Here is a 20,272-nt window from a genome sequence, read left to right on the forward strand (position 1 = left end):
GACGTGAGTAGCACGTGTAGCGAGTTGGTCTTACCGCAGGTGAAGGGTCCACAGCCAGATAGGGAATGGAAGACCAGCAGGAAGAGCAGTGCAAGGAAGGTAGTGCAGGGGTCCCCTGCGGTCATCCCCCTGCAAAACAGATACACCACTTTGAGTACTGTTGAGGGGGATGACTTATCAGGGGAGGGCAGCAACAGCCAAGTTCATGGCACCATGGGTGGCTCTGCTGCACAGGAGGGCAGGAAAAAGAGTGGGAGAGCGATAGTGATAGGGGATTCAATTGTAAGGGGAATAGATAGGCGTTTCTGCGGCCGCAACCGAGACTCCAGGATGGTATGTTGCCTCCCTGGTGCAAGGGTCAAGGATGTCTCAGAGCGCGTGCAGGACATTCTGAAAAGGGAGGGTGAACAGCCAGTTGTCGTGGTGCACATTGGTACCAACGATATAGGTAAAAAAAGGGATGAGGTCCTACGAGACGAATTTAAGGAGCTAGGAGCTAAATTAAAACGTAGGACCTCAAAAGTAGTAATCTCGGGATTGCTACCAGTGCCACGTGCTAGTCAGAGTAGGAATCGCAGGATAGCTCAGATGAATACGTGGCTTGAGCAGTGGTGCAGCAGGGAGGGATTCAAATTCCTGGGGCATTGGAACCAGTTCTGGGGGAGGTGGGACCAGTAGAAACCGGATGGTCTGCACCTGGGCAGGACCGGAACCAATGTCCTAGGGGGGGAGTGTTTGCTAGTGCTGTTGGGGAGGAGTTAAACTAATATGGCAGGGGGATGGGAACCAATGCAGGGAGACAGAGGGTAACAAAAAGGAGACAAAAGCAAAAGACAGAAAGGAGATGAGTAAAAGTGGAGGGCAAAGAAACCCAAGGCAAAAAACAAAAAGGGCCACAGTACAGCAAAATTCTAAAGGGTCAAAGTGTAATAAAAAGGCAAGCATGAAAGCTCAGTGCCTCAATGCAAGGAGTATTCAGAACACAGGAGAGGGGGATCTGAGCTAGTTAGAATGGGTGAGAGCGCAGATGAACAGGACCCCAAGAAAGAATGCAAAAGGCAGGAGGCAACAGAGCCAAGTAGCACTGGGGTAAGTGTAAACCACAAAGTGACAGGAAGAGACAATATGTATGAATATAAAGAGGCTGCAGGAGGGGTCAAAACTAAAAATCATGGTTTAAAAACTAGTATTAAAACATTCTACCTAAACGCACGCAGCATTCGAAATAAAGTAAATGAGTTGACGGCACAAATCATTACAAATGGGTATGATTTGGTGGCCATTACAGAAACGTGGTTGCAGGGTGGCCAAGACTGGGAATTAAACATACAGGGGTATCTGACAATTCAGAAGGATAGACGAGAAGGGAAAGGAGGTGGGGTAGCTCTGTTAATAAAGGAAGATATCAGGGCAGTTGTGAGGGATGATATTGGCTCCAATGAACAAAATGTTGAATCATTGTGGGTGGAGATTAGAGATAGTAAGGGGAAAAAGTCACTCGTGGGTGTAGTTTATAGGCCCCCAAATATTAACTTCACGGTGGGGTGGACAATAATCAAGGGAATAATGGAGGCATGTGAAAAAGGAACGGCAGTAATCATGGGGGATTTTAACCTCGATATCGATTGGTCAAATCAAATCGCACGGGGTAGCCTGGAGGAGGAATTCATAGAATGCATATGGGATTGTTTCTTAAAACAGTATGTTACAGAACCTACAAGGGAGCAAGCTATCTTAGATCTGGTCCTGTGTAATGAGACAGGAATAATAAACGATTTCCTAGTGAAAGATCCTCTCAGAATGAGTGATCACAGTATGGTTGAATTGTAATACAGATTGAGGGTGAGGATATAGTGTCTCAAATGAGCGTACTATGCTTAAACAAAGGGGACTACAGTGGGGTGAGGGCAGAGTTGGCTAAAGTAGACTGGGAACACAGACTAAACGGTGGCACAATTGAGGAACAGTGGAGGACTTTTAAGGAGCTCTTTCATAGTGCTCAACAAAAATATATTCCAGTGAAAAAGAAGGGCGGTAAGAGAAGGGATAACCAGCCGTGGATAACCAAGGAAATAAAGGAGAGTATCAAATTAAAAACCGATGCGTATAAGGTGGCCAAGATTAGTGGGAAACTAGAAGATTGGGAAAATTTTAAACGACAGCAAAGAATGACTAAGAAAGCAATAAAGAAAGGAAAGATAGTTTACGAAAGTAAACTTGCGCAAAACATAAAAACAGATAGTAAAAGCTTTTACCGATATATAAAATGGAAAAGCGTGACTAAAATAAATGTTGGTCCCTTAGAAGATGAGAAGGGGGATTTAGTAATGGGAAATGTGGAAATGGCTGAGACCTTAAACAATTATTTTGCTTCGGTCTTCACAGTGGAAGACACAAAAACCATGCCAAAAATTGCTGGTCACGGGAATGTGGGAAGGGAGGACCTTGAGACAATCACTATCACTAGTGGGGTACTGCTGGACAGGCTAATGGGACTCAAGGTAGACAAGTCCCCTGGTCCTGAAGAAATGCATCCCAGGGTATTAAAAGAGATGGCGGAAATTATAGCAGATGCATTCGTTATAATCTACCAAAATTCTCTGGACTCTGGGGAGGTACCAGTGGATTGGAAAGCAGCTAATGTAACGCCTCTGTTTAAAAAAGGGGGCAGACAAAAGGCAGGTAGCTATAGGCCAGTTAGTTTAACATCTGTAGTGGGGAAAATGCTTGAAGCTATCATTAAGGATGAAATAGCGGGACATCTAGATAGGAATAGTGCAATCAAGCAGACGCAACATGGATTCATGAAGGGGAAATCATGTTTAACTAATTTACTGGAATTCTTTGAGGATATTACGAGCATGGTGGATAGAAGTGTACCGATGGATGTGGTGTATTTAGATTTCCAAAAGGCATTCGATAAGGTGCCACACAAGAGGTTACTGCAGAAGAGAAAGGTACGAGGAGTCAGAGGAAATGTATTAGCATGGATAGAGAATTGGCTGGCTAACAGAAAGCAAGGAGTCGGGATAAATGGGTCCTTTTCGGGTTGGAAATCGTTGGTTAGTGGTGTGCCACAGGGATCGGTGCTGGGACCACAACTGATTACAATATACATAGATGACCTGGAAGAGGGGACAGAGTGTAGTGTAACAAAATTTGCAGATGATACAAAGATTAGTGGGAAAGCGGATTGTGTAAAGGACATAGAGAGGCTGCAAAGAGATTTAGATAGGTTAAGCGAATGGGCTAAGGTTTGGCAGATGGAATACAATGTCGGAAAATGTGAGGTCATCCACCTTGGGAAAAAAAACAGTAAAAGAGAATATTATTTGAATGGGGAGAAATTACAACATGCTGCAGTGCAGAGGGACCTGGGGGTCCTTGTGCATGAATCCCAAAAAGTTAGTTTGCAGGTGCAGCAGGTAATCAGGAAGGGGAATGGAATGTTGGCCTTCATTGCAAGAGGGATGGAGTACAAAAGCAGGGAGGTCCTGCTGCAACTGTATAAGGTATTGGTGAGGCCGCACCTGGAGTACTGCGTGCAGTTTTGGTCACCTTACTTAAGGAAGGATATACTAGCTTTGGAGGGGGTACACAGATGATTCACTAGGCTGATTCCGGAGATGAGGGGGTTACCTTATGATGATAGATTGAGTAGACTGGGTCTTTACTCGTTGGAGTTCTGAAGGATGAGGGGTGATCTTATAGAAACATTTAAAATAATGAAAGGGATAGACAAAATAGAGGCAGAGAGGTTTTTCCACTGGTCGGGGAGACTAGAATTAGGGGGCACAGGGGGAGCCATTTTAAAACTGAGTTGAGAAGGAATTTCTTCTCCCAGAGGGTTGTGAATCTGTGGAATTCTCTGCCCAAGGAAGCAGTTGAGGCTAGCTCATTGAATGTATTCAAATCACAGATCGATAGATTTTTAACCAATAAGGGAATTAAGGGTTATGGGGAGCGGGCGGGTAAGTGGAGCTGAGTCCACGGCCAGATCAGCCATGATCTTGTTGAATGGCGGAGCAGGCTCGAGGGGCTAGATGGCCTACTCCTGTTCCTAATTCTTATGTTCTTATGTTCTTCTACATCGAAGGTGTGTATTCAAACCAACGTAAGTATACAGCATTAGCACAAGGGATACAATGAGAGATGGGACAGAGATTAGACTCCAAACTTTCAACATCAAGACATTAAGAACTAGAAAAAGGAAACTAGAACTTTGGTTACATAATTAGAACAACCGATAGAGGTCATCCTTAGGCTTTATAATGCACAGGTCAGATTTCAGTTGAATATTGTGTGCCATTCTGGTCACTGCATATAAAAAGGCAAATACATGCATTGATGAGGAATAAGAATGAACCCAGCTGGTGGGGGCGGGGGGGGTGGATAAGCTACGAGAATTGATCAGCGAAGATTAAACTCTACATAAGAACACAAGAAATAGGACAAGCAGGCCATACGGCCCCTCAAGCCTGCTCTGGCACTCTAGAGAAGTGAATATGTGACTTCTATGAAGTATTAAATGGTATACACAAGGTGACCCAGAATATGACTGCGATCAGTTAGGCCACTAGAATGAGATGACTGAAATTTACATTGATGAAAAGTACATTTCTTCTTCTTCTTCTTAGATAGACCCTCGAAGACAAGGATGACTTGCTTCCACACTAATGAGTTCTCAGGTGACTGATGAGTCCGATGCAGAACCTACAGTCTCTGTCACAGGTGGGGCAGACAGTGGTTGAGGGGACGTTGTTTGAAGGGCCGGTTGGTTGGGGTGCTTGGGTTGTCGTGCGCTCCTTCCGTTGTTTGGACTCGGTTTCCGCTTGCTCCCGGCGAAGAGGCTCGAGGTGTTCAACGCCTTGCCGGATTTTTCTCTTCCACTTTGAGTGGTCTGGGGCCAGGGATTCCCAGGTGTACTATGTTGCTCATTCTTTCTTCCACCATGCAGTGCTTTGTAGCTCTGTGTTTATTTTAATTTGCCATTAATCTGACCAATTCCATAACGGATCCAAATCTTTATGCAAAAATTGAACTGTATCCTTGATTTCTACTGCACTCACTGCACTAGTGGATTCTATAAATAATAAACAAGGGCCAAAATACTGAACTCCCATTTCATCCTTTAAAAAAAAATCTGATTTCCATGGACCATTTCATTTAGTTTTTTGTTGAACGCTGCTTAGAAGCGCAGATAAATTACATTGTAGGGTCTTCCATTATTTATTTTATTTATAATGTCCTCAAAAGTCAGGAAATGTGCAGGTCTTTTTAGCTGATGGACTACAGAAAATGTACTTTTCAAAAATTTGCTGGACCAACAGTAATGTGATTCAGCTAGCTTAAAACATTTAAGTGTAATGAGAAGTGATGTGGATAGTATTAATGTCAGAGAGCAACGCACACGTAAGGCAACCTGTTAAATTGCTACCCAGTGTTTGATGAAATAACTGGCACTTTCCTGTAAGCGATAATAACTGCGATTGCATTGGCTGCATGTGGTTGATGAGATCGTTCTAAAGCACGATGACTCTGCACCCGCTGTGATTAGGTGTTGACTGATTGTTTGCCCAAGACCAGACTTGGCCATCAGCAGATTGATTTGACCGTCTGACTTCTCATAGCTGTTATAAACTGTGGTGTGTGAGCTTGGGCTACCCAGTCACTGCTCTATGTATATCCTATAGCACATTTTCTCAGTGAGTGTGCATGCAGCATAATGATGGTATTTTGGGTCTCTGATTCAGTTGTAGAATTTTCTTTGGACAGCTTTGAATCTACCGATGTCATGATGCTCTTGGCGTTGCAATATCGGAAATATTTTTTCAAATGTTGTTCTCGTTCGGTGGGTGACACGGGTAGACCATATTTCTTGCCCATTCCTAGTTGCTCTAAGAAGACAGTGGTGGGTATTCTCCTTGAACCGCTGCAATCCTTGTGGTGTTGATAGGGAATTCCCACAATATTGACTCCGTACTGCTGAAGGAATAGCGATATATGCCCAAGTCAGAATGTTATGTGACCTGGAGGGGAACTTGGAGGTGATGGTGTTCCCACAACATTGTTGAACTTGTCCTTTGATGATAGAGGTCACAGGGGAGTGAAGTACTGTCGGAGTACCCTTGGTGAGTTGACGCAGTACATCTTATCGATCGCACATGCTGCAGCCATGGTGTGCCTGTGATGGAAGGGTTGGATATTGAGCCTGGTGTCAAGCAAGCAAACTGCTTTCTTCTGGTTGATATTGAGTTTCTGTGGCCCCGCGGCCTGCGAGAGAACAGCTCCGCAGGTCAGGCCATAAAAGAGCTGGAGCGGCATATCACTTCAATCTCCAGCGTGAGCTGCTCCAAGTGTGCGATGTTTTTGAGATGGGCGACTGGGTGACATCATCAAAACCCTGGTTGCCGTTTTGGAGTGTGGGCAGGAACATCAGCAGGGCCCAGGTAGAGGAGTGGGAAGGTCGGGGCGGATGACCGGTGAGTGTTTGTGACGAGATGCGGTGAATGTTTATGGTGAAGGAGCAGCGAGAGGTCGTGGCGGAGGTGCGACAGATGAGGGTATGGGACCCAGAAGAGCCGAGGGCCCAGGGGCAGCACGGACCAGCCCACACTGCGATATGTGTGCACGCTAGGTCTGTGCAGCAGAGCAGGTCTCCAGTCGCCTTGGTTAATCTTTGCCACTGGACTAAGACCTAGCTCTGTCAAGCCCGTGTGGTGACTGGTGTGCAATGGCCACCACATGTTAAAAAAATTAATGCACAGGCATCTTCCACCCCCTCAATTGGAGTTCAGGACTGGAACATCGGGTCCTTCATCGAAACACCTGTGAACTCGTGGAAGCAAGTCATCCTCGTTCGAAGGACTGTCTATGATGATGATCTACTGAAACCAGATAGGCCAGTTTGTGAAATGTTTCAGCTCACTATCTGCTTCCAACTGATACAATAAGGGTCAATTGTCTGTTGGGAACATTGTGGGGAGGGGCCATAGCCAGTTTTATTGCCAGGGCTGCTGGCACATCACTAAGGTGAGGAAATCAGGATCTCAGCCCTCCTCTTGGCTGGGGACACAAGGCGCTGGATGGGCAGGTAGGTTTTAAGCAAAGCGACTGTGGCACAAAGCATTGGGCATGGAGCTGGAGGATTAAAATGCTGCTGGTCAGGCTTTGCAGTTAGAAGTACTCTGAAAGAAAGGTAATGTCACAAACAAGCATTTTAGTGCACATGGATGGAATGTGTGGTTTGCTATTTCTTTTTCCATTTTTTTCAAAGAGAGAATTAGCAATTCATGTCTGTACTCGTCTCACCAAGTGTTAGTTTGCTATGAAAAGATTGCAGAGACCCACCTCGGGGCATGTGCAAAAAATCCCGTTCAGATCACCTGGTAATCATACTGTTACACTCCGAGGTTACGCTACTGTATTATACAGGCACACTGTTGAATACAAGATGATCAGATCACGAACGGGCGTGCCCAATACTACTCTAACCGAGACATTATCTAAGGCAAGACCCAAAACTTGTAACATAATATGGTTATGTAAGATAAGACCATATACTGCGAGGTAAGGTAATTATCCTTCAGACCTATATACATTGCTAAAAATAAAAGGAAATCATGACCTAAACTCGTGTTTAAAACTTTTCTTTCAATTGGAATCCTTCCTTATAAGAGTATGAAACACAGCATTGACTCTGGTGGCAAATAACTCCCATGACAGTTGGATCTGCTATTTTTTTGTTGGATAGATTTCAGACCTGTAAAGACTTTCCTATTTTCCCTCATGCAGTGACTATAATCTGCAGGAGATCAGCAGTAAAACTGTCCATTTGTGCTTTGATCTCTCCATTGCTATTCAAATTTGCTCACTGCACAACCATATTTGCTCACTGTATGCTATTTTTTTAGTCTCAGTTGTACAGGTGAAAAATGAGTTATTGATTTTACAGTAGCTGTTATTAATTTGGCTGCTCTGTTCTGCATTAGTACTAGTACATTAGGTCACAAGGCAAGTACAGTGAGTACCGTTGCGTGGAAATGGGCACGTGTTACAAAACAGGAGGTACAATTAAGTCTAACTTAACACACATTCTCTGCATTACAAATACATCAGACCCCTAATGGTTACCTAACTCTCATTCAATCACTGTAGCTGTGCCTTGTTCAAACTTTCCTCTATGGAAGCAAATGGATTCTGGTGCCCTCACCTCAAACAAGCCACGTTCAACCCTTGTACTGCAAGTAGTACGATCCAGCCCAGTATCAATGGATTGTGTGCTCAGGTGCCTTCTAGAGATTCTGATAGCCATGATAAACTGGCTGTGTGGGTTCATTCCACTCCCTCCTCTGAAGAACGTTGACCAATGAAGATGGAGAGAATTGCTCCATCAGTTAATTGTATTATTTTCAGATTGCATTTGAATAATTCCTTGACTCAGGCTGACTCCAAAATTCATTTGTGACTACATTAGTGAAACATTTTGCTCCACAGGTACCCTAGATTAATGCATTTATTATGTGATATTCAATGGTCTTGTACCTAACTAGAATCTACCCAGTCATTTACTAAAGAGTATTGGAGCTTATGTTACAGTGTGAATATTTCTCTGAAGGCGTGTGGCTTTCAGGCTTAGTAGTCATCATTTAATGTCAGCGCCCTTCATTTTGGGCAGTTTGAAGTGCTGGAGTTGGGACATAAGAATCTGTCGACTTTACCACAAGTGCATATTGGTGACGAGACCATGACTAAATAAGTGTTTGAATAGGAAGAGCTTAATAGCAGGGCAGGGAAATGGTATCAAATAGCTCGACTTGAACTAGATCTTGCCCTTGTTCTTTTTAGAATTTATTCAGAGTGATCTCCTGGTATTTTCATCAACTATTTGACTTCTGGCTTCCTCTTACTAAACAGATACTTCAGCCAAACAGGTTTACTTATTTATTAAAGGGTGAGATAAATGAGTGTCCTTTTAATTTTATTGATCAGAGTACACTGAGTGCAGCCAGTCAGTTAAATATATTCTCAAAGCTACCATTTGTATCTTTTTTTTTAAGGCATATGAATTACAATGGAGAAATGTACCTATTTGTCACAGTGCAATTGCCAGGATGCTACATACAAGTAATTTAGTTTAGAAGGAGTTTAGAAGACTGAGTTCGGGGCGTTGGTGAGGCCTATAAAGGCCCAGCGGCAGAGGAGAGGCGGTGGTAGTCGGAGAGGCGGGAGTTCGGGGCGTTGGTGAGACCTATAAAGGCGGAGCTAGTGCAGCTGCAGCAGGGAGAGAAAGCAAAAAAGAAGTAAAAAGAAATCGAAAGGTGACGTCACAGCCAAGGGGGTAAGTGATTGGTAAGTAGCTTTTCTTTTTTCTTTTCTTTATCAGTAATTAACCTTTAGCATTGTTGTTGCCAAATTAAGTTTATCTAGGGTTAAGTCATGGCAGGACAGCTCGGACGCGTGTTATGCTCCTCCTGTACTATGTGGAAAGTCAGGGACGCTTCCAGTGTCCCTGACGACTACATGTGCGGGAAGTGCATCCGCCTCCAGCTCCTGATGGACCGCATTGCGGCACTGGAGCTGCAGGTCGATGAACTCTGGAGCATCCACGATGCTGAGAATGACGTGAATAGCACCTTTAGCGAGTTGGTCTTACCGCAGGTAAAGGGTACACAGCCAGATAGTAAATGGGTGAGCAACAGGAAGAGCAGTGCAAGGAAGGTAGTGCAGGGGTCCCCTGTGGTCATCCCCCTGCAAAACAGATGCACCGCTTTGGGTACTGTTGAGAGGGATGACGCATCAAGGGGAAGCAGCAGCAGCCAAGTTCATGGCACCTTGGGTGGCTCTGCTGCACAGGAGGGCAGGAAAAAGAGTGGGAGAGCTGTAGTGATAGGGGATTTGATTGTAAGGGGAATACATAGGCGTTTCTGCGGGCGCAACCGAAACTCCAGGATGGTATGTTGCTTCCCCGGTGCAAGGGTCAAGGATGTCTCGGAGCGGGTGCAGGACATTCTGAAAAGGGAGAGTGAACAGCCAGTTGTCGTGGTGCATATAGGTACCAACAATATAGGTAAAAAACGGGATGAGGTCCTACAAGACGAATTTAGGGAGCTAGGAGCTAAATTAAAAAGTAGCACCTCAAAAGTAGTAATCTCAGGATTGCTACCAGTGTCACGTGCTAGTCAGAGTAGGAATCGCAGGATAGCTCAGATGAATACGTGGCTTGAGGAGTGGTGCAAAAGGGAGGGATTCAAATTCCTGGGACATTGGAACCGGTTCTGGGGGAGGTGGGACCAGTACAAACCAGACGGTCTGCACCTGGGCAGGACCGGAACCAATGTCCTGGGGGAGTGTTTGCTAGTGCTGTTGGAGAGGAGTTAAACTAACATGGCAGGGGGATGGGAACCTATGCAGGGAGACAGAGGGAAATAAAATGGAGGCAGAAGCAAAAGATAGAAAGGAGAATAGTAAAAGTGGAGGGCAGAGAAACCCAAGGTAAAAAACAAAAAGGGACACATATAGCAAAATTCTAAAGGGGCAAAGTGTGCTAAAAAGACAAGCCTGAAGGCTCTTTGCCTTAATGCGAGGAGTATTCGGAATAAGGTGGACGAATTAACTGCGCAGATAGCAGTTCACGGATATGATGTAATTGGCATCACGGAGACATAGCTCCAGGGTGACCAAGGCTGGGAACTCAACATCCATGGGTATTCAACATTTAGGAAGGATAGGCAGAGAGGAAAAGGAGGCGGGGTGGCATTGCTGGTTAAAGAGGAAATTAATGCAATAATAAGGAGGGACATTAGCCTGGATGACGTGGAATCAGTATGGGTGGAGCTGCAGAATACCAAAGGGCAGAAAACGCTAGTGGGAGTTGTATACAGACCACCAAACAGTAGTAGTGAGGTTGGGGACAGCATCAAACAAGAAATAAGGGATGTGTGCAATAAAGGTACAGCAGTTATCATGGGGGACTTTAATCTACATATTGATTGGGCTAACCTAACTGGTAGTAATGCGGTGGAGGAGGATTTCCTGGAGTGTATTAGGGATGGTTTTCTAGACCAATATTTCGAGGAACCAACTAGAGAGCTGGCCATCCTAGACTGGGTGATGTGTAATGAGAAGAGGCTAATTAGCAATCTTGTTGTGCGAGGCCCATTGGGGAAGTGTGACCATAATATGGTAGAATTCTTTATTAAGATGGAGAGTGACACAATTAATTCGGAAACTAGGGTCCTGAACTTAAGGAAAGGTAACTTCGACGGTATGAGGGGTGAATTAGCTAGAATAGACTGGCAAAGGATACTTAAAGGGTTGACGGTGGATAAGCAATGGCAAACATTTAAAGATCACATAGATGAACTTCAGCAATTGTACATTCCTGCCTGGAGTAAAAATAAAACGGGGAAGGTGGCTCAACCGTGGCTAACAAGGGAAATTAAGGATAGTGTTAAAGCCAAGGAAGAGGCATATAAATTGGCTAGAAAAAGCAACAAACCTGAGGACTGGGAGAAATTTAGAATTCAACAGAGGAGGACTAAGGGTTTAATTAAGAGGGGGAAAATGGAGTACGAGAGGAAGCTTGCAGGGAACATAAAAAATGACTGCAAAAGCTTCTATAAATATGTGAAGAGAAAAAGATTAGTGAAGACAAACGTAGGTCCCTTGCAGTCGGATTCAGGTGAATTTATAATGGGGAACAAAGAAATGGCAGACCAATTGAACAAATATTTTGGTTCCGTCTTCACGAAGGAAGACACAAATAACCTTCTGAATGTACTAGGGGACAGAGGGTCTAGTGAGAAGGAGGAACTGAAGGATATCCTTATTAGGCAGGAAATTGTGTTAGGGAAATTGATGCCATTGAAGGCCGATAAATCCCCGGGGCCTGATAGTCTGCATCCCAGAGTACCTAAGGAAGTGGCCCTAGAAATAGTGGATGCATTGGTGATCATTTTCCAACAGTCTATCGACTCTGGATCAGTTCCTATAGACTGGAGGGTAGCTAATGTAACACCACTTTTTAAAAAAAGGAGGGAGAGAGAAGACGGGTAATTATAGACCGGTAAGCCTGACATCAGTTGTGGGGAAAATGTTGGAATCAATCATTAAGGATGAAATAGCAGCACATTTGGAAAACAGTGACAGGATCGGTCCATGTCAACATGGATTTCTGAAAGGGAAATTATGTTTGACGAATCTTCTGGAATTTTTTGAGGATGTCACTAGCAGAGTGGTCAAGGGAGAACCAGTGGATGTGGTGTATTTGGATTTTCAAAAGGCTTTTGACAAGGTCCCGCACAAGAGATTGGTGTGCAAAATCAAAGCGCATGGTATTGGGGGTAATGTACTGACGAGAATAGAGAACTGGTTGGCAGACAGGAAGCAGAGAGTCGGGATAAAAGGGTCCTTTTCAGAATGGCAGGCAGTGACGAGTGGAGTGCCGCAGGGCTCAGTGCTGGGACCCCAGCTCTTTACAATATATATTAACAATTTATATGAAGGAATTGAGTGTAATATCTCCAATTTTGCAGATGACACTAAACTGGATGGCGGTGTGAGTTGTGAGGAGGACGCTAAGAGGCTGCAGGGTGACTTGGACAGGTTAGGTGAGTGGGCAAGTGCATGGCAGATGCAGTATAATGTGAATAAATGTGAGGTTATCCATTTTGGGGGCAAAAACACGAAGGCAGAATATTATCTGAATGGCAGCCAATTAGGAAAAGGGGAGGTGCAACGAGACCTGGGTGTCATGATTCATCAGTCATTGAAAGTTGGCATGCAGGTACAGCAGGCGGTGAAGAAGGCAAATGATATGTTAGCCTTCATAGCTAGGCGATTTGAGTATAGGAGCAGGGAGGTCTTACTGCAGTTGTACAGTTGAGGCCTCACCTCAAAAATTGTGTTCAGTTTTGGTCTCCTAATCTGAGGAAGGACATTCTTGCTATTGAGGGAGTGCAGTGAAGGTTCATCAGACTGATTCCAGGGATGGCTGGACTGTCATATGAGGAGAGACTGGATAAACTGTGCCTTTATTCACTGGAGTTTAGAAGGATGAGAGGGGATCTCATAAAAACGTATAAGATTCTGACGGGACTGGACTGGTTAGATGCGGGAAGAATGTTCCCGATGTTGGGGAAGTCCAGAACCAGGGGACATAGTCTTAGGATAAGAGGTAGGCCATTTGGGACAGAGATGAGGAGAAACTTCTTCACTCAGAGAGTTGTTAACCTGTGGAATTCCCTGCTGCAGAGAGTTGTTGATGCCAGTTCATTGGATATATTCAAGAGGGAGTTAGATATGGCCCTTACGGCTAAGGGGATCAAGGGGTATGGAAAGAAAGCAGGAAAGGGGTATTGAGGGAATGATCAGCCTGATCTTATTGGTTCGAAGGGCCAAATGGCCTACTCCTGCACCTATTTTCTATGTTTCTATTTTTCTACGAGAGGTGTTCTTATTGAAACGTATAAGATTCTGAAGGGGCTTGACAGGATAGTTGCAGAGAGGATGTTTCCCCTCGTGGGGGAATCTACAACTAGGGGGCATAGTTTCAGAATAAGGGGCCCATTTAAAATCAAAATGAAGAGGAATTTCTTCTCTCAGAGGATCGTGAATCTTTGGAATTCTCTACCCCAGAGAGCTGTGGAGGTTGGGTCATTGAATATATTTAAGGTGGAGATCGACAGATTTTTGAAAGATAAGGGAGTCAAGGGTTATGGGGAGCGGGCAGGGAAGTGGAGTTGAGGCCAAGATCAGATCAGCCGTGATCTTATTGAATGACGGAGCAAGCTCGAGGGGCCAAATGGCCTACTCCTGCTCCTATACCTTATGTTTTTATGTACTGCAAGTACATTTGAAAGAAATCTGGAGGAGAGTTTTTTTATGTCAAAAACATCAAAATTAGTGCCTTCGTTACAATCTCAACATTTAACGCACTGTTGTGTCAAGATTACCCATTGCGGATGGAATTTCTTAAAATAAAAAAAATAGATGGATAGGAGTGACTTCAATGAGAATAATCTCATGCAATGATTTAGTATGCTGCTGTGACTTACCACACCAACTGAACAACAACATCAACAATTTGCATTTATATAGCAACATTTAAGGTAGAAAAATGTCCCCAAGGTGCTTCATAGCAACGTAATAGGACAAAAATTGACACAGAGTGAAAGGAGGTATTAGGATGGGTGATTAAAAGATTGGTTAAAGGTGTAGGCTTTAAGGAGCGTCTTAAAGGAGGAGGCAGAGATGGAAAGGTTTAGAGAGCCAATTCCTGAGCTTAGAGCCTAGACGGCAGAAAGAACGACCACCATGGCTGGGCGGGGAGTTGGTGATGCACAAGAGTTGGAGGAATGCAGAGTGTTTGTCGCATTGTAGGGCTGTAGGAGGTTACAGAGATCGGGATAGGGTGCGGCCATGGAGGGATTTGAACGCAAAGATGAGAATTTTTAAATCAAGGTGTTGGTGGACTGGGCCCAGTGTAGGTCAACAAGGACAGTGGTGATGGGTAAGCAGGACTTGATGTTGGGGGGGGGGGGGGGAGGGGGGTAGGATACGGGCAGCAGAGTTTTGGATGAGCTGAAGTTTACAGAGCTTGGTGGATAGAAGGCCAACCAAGAAAGCATTGGAATAGTCGAGTCTGGAGGTGACAAAGTCATGGCTAAGGGTTTCAGCAGTAGATGGGCTGAGGCAGAGACAGATGCAAACATTACTATGGAGGTGGAAGTAGACTGTCTTTGTGATGGATAGTGTTATATCTTTAGACGTTGTGGAGTTATTCATAAGAGTATTAGTGTTGTACTTGAGCTGTTATGACTTTAGTCCCATTTATTGTAACTCCAGAGTGAGGCACAAGCATGGTGGGCAGCCTTTTATACTGGGCCCTGCACACCTATGCAGGTGACCCTCAGGTCTCCCACCACAGTGCTCTCTGGTGGCACACCTTATGTGACTATACAGTTAGGTACATGGTCTACATACATGACAGATAGGGTATGGGATAAGAATCTCAGCTCAGGGTCAAATAGGATGCCAATATTGCAAAGTGTGGTTCATGTTGAGGCAGTGGCCTGGGAGGGGGTTGGAATCAGTGGTGAGGGAGCTAAGTTTGTGTTTAATTGGAGGAAAATGTGGCTCATCCATGACTGGATTTTAAAAAAATTACTCATACAGGGGATCTGGGCATTTTTGGCAAGGCCGGCATTTATTGCCCATCCCTAATTGCCCTTGAGAAAGTGGTGGTGAGCTTCCTTCTTGGACCGCTGCAGCCGTGTGGTGAAGGTACTCCCACAGTGCTGTTAGGGAGGGAGTTTCAGGATTCTGACCCAGCGACAATGAAAGAACAGCAATATATTTCCAAGTCAGGATGGTGTGTGACTTGGAGGGGTTCGTGGGAGTGGTGGTGTTCCCATGCATCTGCTGCTCTTGTCCTTCTAGATGGTGGGGGTTGGGGATTTAGGAGGTGGTGTCGAAGAAGCCTTGGTAAGTTGCTGCAGTGCATCTTGTAGATGATACACTCTGCAGTCATGCTGCGCCGGTGGTGGAGGGAGTGAATGTTTAAGGTGGTGGATGAGGTGCCGATCAAACAGGCTGCTTTGTCCTGGATTCTGTCGAGATTTTTTGAGTGTTGTTGGAGCTGCACTCATCCAGGCAAGTGGAGAGTATTCCAATTCACTCCTGACTTGTACCTTGTAGGTGGTGGAAAGGCTTTGGGGAGTCAGGAGGTGAGCCACTCGCCACAGAATATCCAGCCTTTTGCCTGCTCTTGTAGTCACAGTATTTATGTGGCTGGTCCAGTTAAGTTTCTGGTCAATGGTGACTGCACCCCGCCCCCCCCCCCCCCCCCGCCCCCAGGATGTTGATGGTGGGGGATTTGACAATGATAATATTATTGAATGTCAGTGGGAGGTGATTTGACTCTCTCTCTTGTTGGAGATAGTCATTGCATGGCACTTGTGTGGTGCGAATGTTACTTACCACTGATAAGCCCAAGCCTGGATGTTGTTCAGGTCTTGCTGCATGTGAGCACGGACTGCTTCAGTTTCTGTCGGGCAAGCAGTCTGACAACACAGACGCAGTGGAGGAGTCAAGAGAGGTGGTAATGAGGTCGAGCTACGTGTCATCAGTGTACATGTGGAACCTGATGTCATGTCTTCAGAGTATGTCGCCAAGGAGCAACATGTAGATGAGAAATAGGAGGTGGCCGAGGATAGATCCTTGGGGGACTCCAGACATAACAGTGTGGTACCATCTCAGTAAGGTTATTTTTATATGGTCACCGTTCAAAAAAAATCATCACCCCCAAAGCACTACATCACCATCAATGCCAGCTAGTGTTTGAAAATGTTGACTCGACACACATTAGGGAACTGCCCTCAGCTACCTCTATTGAAATAAAGCGCATCACCACTACCTCTAATTAAATGAATTTCATATTCAGATAACCGAACCCAAGTGTGTCACAGGCAGGGTTAGAAAGTAAAGGTAAGAAGTATCTCTGCTCCAACACAGTTACAGTGAGAGTACAAGAACATAGTCTGGGGAAGGGGGCAATTTTCCCCGGATAATTTAGGCACTCAAGAGCCTCCGCGGTGGTCAAGATGGGGTCTTAAGCTGAAATGCTGGACTGGCCCGCTATCTTGGTAAAGGAGTTGATGTGTGTACTGGGAATGGGCGCCTGGAGAATCATTAAGGGGTTGATTGCCACTTAAATTGTCTCCTAGCAATCGTTAAGGAGGTTGCACAGCATATTGGTGGCTAGCACTTGACCTAATGCCCTCTCCGAACAGTGACCAGTTGATTGAGAGCAAACAAGCTGCTGCAGAAGATTTCGAGTGCCACTTAAAGATATGTCTCTTTTTACTGTCACTTGCTGCAGGAGGGTGGAAAAGCACTTTTCAAACACATCGGGAGACTTTATGGGACACTTTATCAAGACTTCACCAACACTCTCTCAGCATTTATTCTGGAATTTCTGAGGACTTCACCTAAAAAGAATGTGCTGTGCCACTGTACCATATAGGAGTCAGCAGGAGTAAGGGGTTAGAGGTCTGCAGGAGGAATGGGAGGAGGACATGAGGCCAGGCAGACCAGCACCAGCAGGAGAGAGGGACAGGAGGACGAGGCGGACTCCTTCCCGACCTCTGAGTACAGAACATCTCACCTCTTCTATCATGACCTCCAGTGCCGTGTTTGAGAACCTGTACACCCTCTCACTCAGTCCCTGAGCCATCCTGAAACCTGCTGAAGTGTGTCAGTCAGCAAACTCAACACCTTCAGCGGAAGTGGGTGAGTGGAGCCCACATATACTGCTCCACAAAAATTGCATCTAATCAGCACTTGAGTGCTAAACCTGTGGGTATCTCTGATTTAACACCTCCAGGCAAGTTCAAATTAGGGTAATCAGCAATTAGGCCCAAATTTGCGCACTAAAAACAGACTTTCAAACAGGCGTGTGTTATTAGCACAACACCCATTTAGCACCTGTTTTCACGAAAATAACCCCTTGGGTCTTCATCCAAACACATCTGCAAATGTTTCAAGGGACTGACGACTCCTGGAACCATTCCCTGCTACATGAAATTTGGAAAAGTGACGAACTTTGACATCTTGGGTGTACTTCAGTGCTTTGATGCCTAGTTTTTATCTTAGTAATATTAGTTATAACTTGACAGATGGTTGCAGTTATCGCTCGCACTGAGTGAGACCGACATAAAATGGGCAGTTCTGGATCTGTTGTAGCCCATCTAACAGATGTATCGGAACCATAAACAGACTTGCAACGGGGTGCGGGAGTTAATTGGAATTCAGCTCCGATCACTCTACAGATCTAAACGTTTAATTTGTTTATTGTGCCAGTTTTAGTGCCCCCCCCCCTCTTTTAGCCGGGGGCACTTGTATAATTTGTGTGTTGGTGCCCTCAAAAGAAAAACAAGGGGGCACTTGAAAAGTTTTTGGAATGTGCCTCCCCCTTTGATCAGGGGGCACTTGATTACTGATACAACTTAAAATAGTTGTAGAGCTGTTGCATTGTGAGTGGCTTAGCCAGTCACATGGTGTTCACAAGACTCAATAAAACCCCAGTTGGGTCTAGACCAGTCATGATGACATATGTTGTGATGTTTAAAGTGCACAACTAAAATAGTTGAAATGTTTTCGACCCCCCCACCCCGTTGCAGGGGCATTTGTTTAAGGTGCACAACTAAAATAGTTGAACTGGTGCTGTGTGATTGTTAAACTTTGCGAATACTGCTACAACTACAGTGAGAGTGAAGGTGAACCCAGGACCGTGTGAGAGGAGGAAGAAAAGCTGCAGTTGTGAACCTAGTGGATGAACTGAATTGTTAAACCCTTGTTGACAGCACAAATAGATACAATACTCCTCTTTCCTCATCCGCCCTGCCCCGCCAGTCGAAGACGTTGTACTATCCCTCGCTGTTTCAGTGGAATCCAGTTGCTATTCAGCAGTAGCTGAGAACCCAAAACTTTACCATTCAAGTTGTTTTACTGCTTGCCCCCAAGCGGCTGCCCGGGGGGTCATTTTTACTCTCTCTTAAACCCGTAACAATGTGTCGCCGGTGTAAAAATAATTCTGAAGAATTATTATGGCAGCGTTGCTGCGCTGTGTGAGAGGGCAGAGCGAGGTGAATGTTTTCACAATTCTTACAGTAATGTACAGGTGGATAGAAACCGGCTCAGTATACTGGCGCCTTTCAGATGTGTATTTGCTTTGTGCGGATCCTGGCAGAGCCGTTCACCATTATTTCTGTCAGCGATTGTACAATTCTGCTCTTGATCTTGAGTAATTGCCGAGGTTCGAGATTAACACGGCGCTGGTTTTACCTTGAATTCTGTTTACATTTCTGTTCAGGAATATGTTCGCGTGTGTCTGCGGTTGCTCGTGTTTGTAAATACAAGTTGTGTGTTCATGCTGTAGAAAAGGACATTTTGATGCAAAAAGGGGAACTGTTTGAATTTCCATGTTTGAAGCTAGATGATCGTTACCCCGCAATACCTGTTGTATATATCTTTGAACCCCACACTAATTTCGGAAGACTACCGACTATTTTTTCTTCCCTTGTATCAATAGCAATGATTCCATTGCAAGTACATGGAAGAAATGGCATGACAAGTCATCACCAACTACAATGAGAAAGTGCGGCACCATATGAAGCAACTGATGGGAAGGTTTAAGGGGAAACCAATACTGAAAAACATTATATTCGACCTGTCCAAAATCTTACAAAAGGTAAAGTGCGGGTGCGATTGCGGTGACACATGATGAAACGAACAGGAGTCGCTATAACCGATTACGATAGAGTAAAAAAACAGGATTAACCCCGAAACCGTCCTCAATAGTTTATAACTTAAAATGTCTCATAATTAAGTTACAATCACTATGAAATATCGCAACTGATCAAGAATCGCTGTACCTTCGCAAATTCTCCAGAGCCCAGAATGGGAGTTTAAATCTTCCCAGTCCTCGCCGTAGTTATATCTGGAGTTTGAAACGTCGATAATGTACCAATAATCCGTGCCGATCGCTACCGCTAGAAACACGAAACTTAAGAGTCCAATTAACCCAGCGGTCACGCAGACCGTTCCAAGAGTCATCTTATTACAAATATCGCTCGCTATGTCAGGCTGATCATGGTATTGGGTTGAATCCTCCCCTTTCTGCGTGTTCCTGTCTGCGGACGGTGCTCGATTAACTGTGCGCGATTTCCTCGAACTCAATGTCCTTTCCAATCCCAAAATTCCAGTTACAAAAGATACAAAGAGATGGGAAACAAGAGCCTCCACAAACGTACATTTAAAGGGGTGGGGGAAGCTGTAGACAATTGTTAGTGGTTGGATGTTATCTCTCTCCCACCCCGAGCTTCATTTACAGGTATTTGGGCTCTTGCATTATTGTTACTCTTTATCGGGGTCACGTTCAATTTCCAAGGCTTTGGCAATCAGTTAAAATAACAAACTAAAATCCTTGGTTTTTACAGCAGGTACCTGGCAGGTGGTTAGCCCACAGCTAACTCCTGGCTGCAAACGGGTCACATGCCATGTTCTCAGTGACCATAATACATTGACTGTACCAATTGTAAATACGCCTCCTTAACCCTTGCTAGATGGAGTAGCACTAGAAAAGCTCCCGCAGCAAGCTATCCGCCACCACCTCAGTAAAACCCCAGCACTGCAGGAGGGAGAAAAAGCCATAAGACAGCTTAAGAGCAAGGCTACGGGAGGGGATGGAATCCCGGTTGGGGCATGGAAG

General features: G+C 44.9%; 1 protein-coding gene across 1 annotated transcript in view; it reads right to left on the minus strand.

Annotated features, from left to right (window-relative positions):
- Positions 1-19,617, minus strand: part of tmem235b (transmembrane protein 235b) — a 119,532-nt gene extending 99,915 nt beyond the window's left edge. The window contains exon 1 of the mRNA XM_070856848.1: positions 19,437-19,617. Within this exon, the coding sequence (XP_070712949.1) occupies positions 19,437-19,617 (181 nt within the window). The remainder of the gene's footprint in view (positions 1-19,436) is intronic.
- Positions 19,618-20,272: the final 655 nt, after the last annotated feature.

This window comes from Pristiophorus japonicus, chromosome 16, assembly GCF_044704955.1.
Source record: "Pristiophorus japonicus isolate sPriJap1 chromosome 16, sPriJap1.hap1, whole genome shotgun sequence".
Lineage (NCBI taxonomy): Eukaryota > Metazoa > Chordata > Chondrichthyes > Pristiophoridae > Pristiophorus > Pristiophorus japonicus.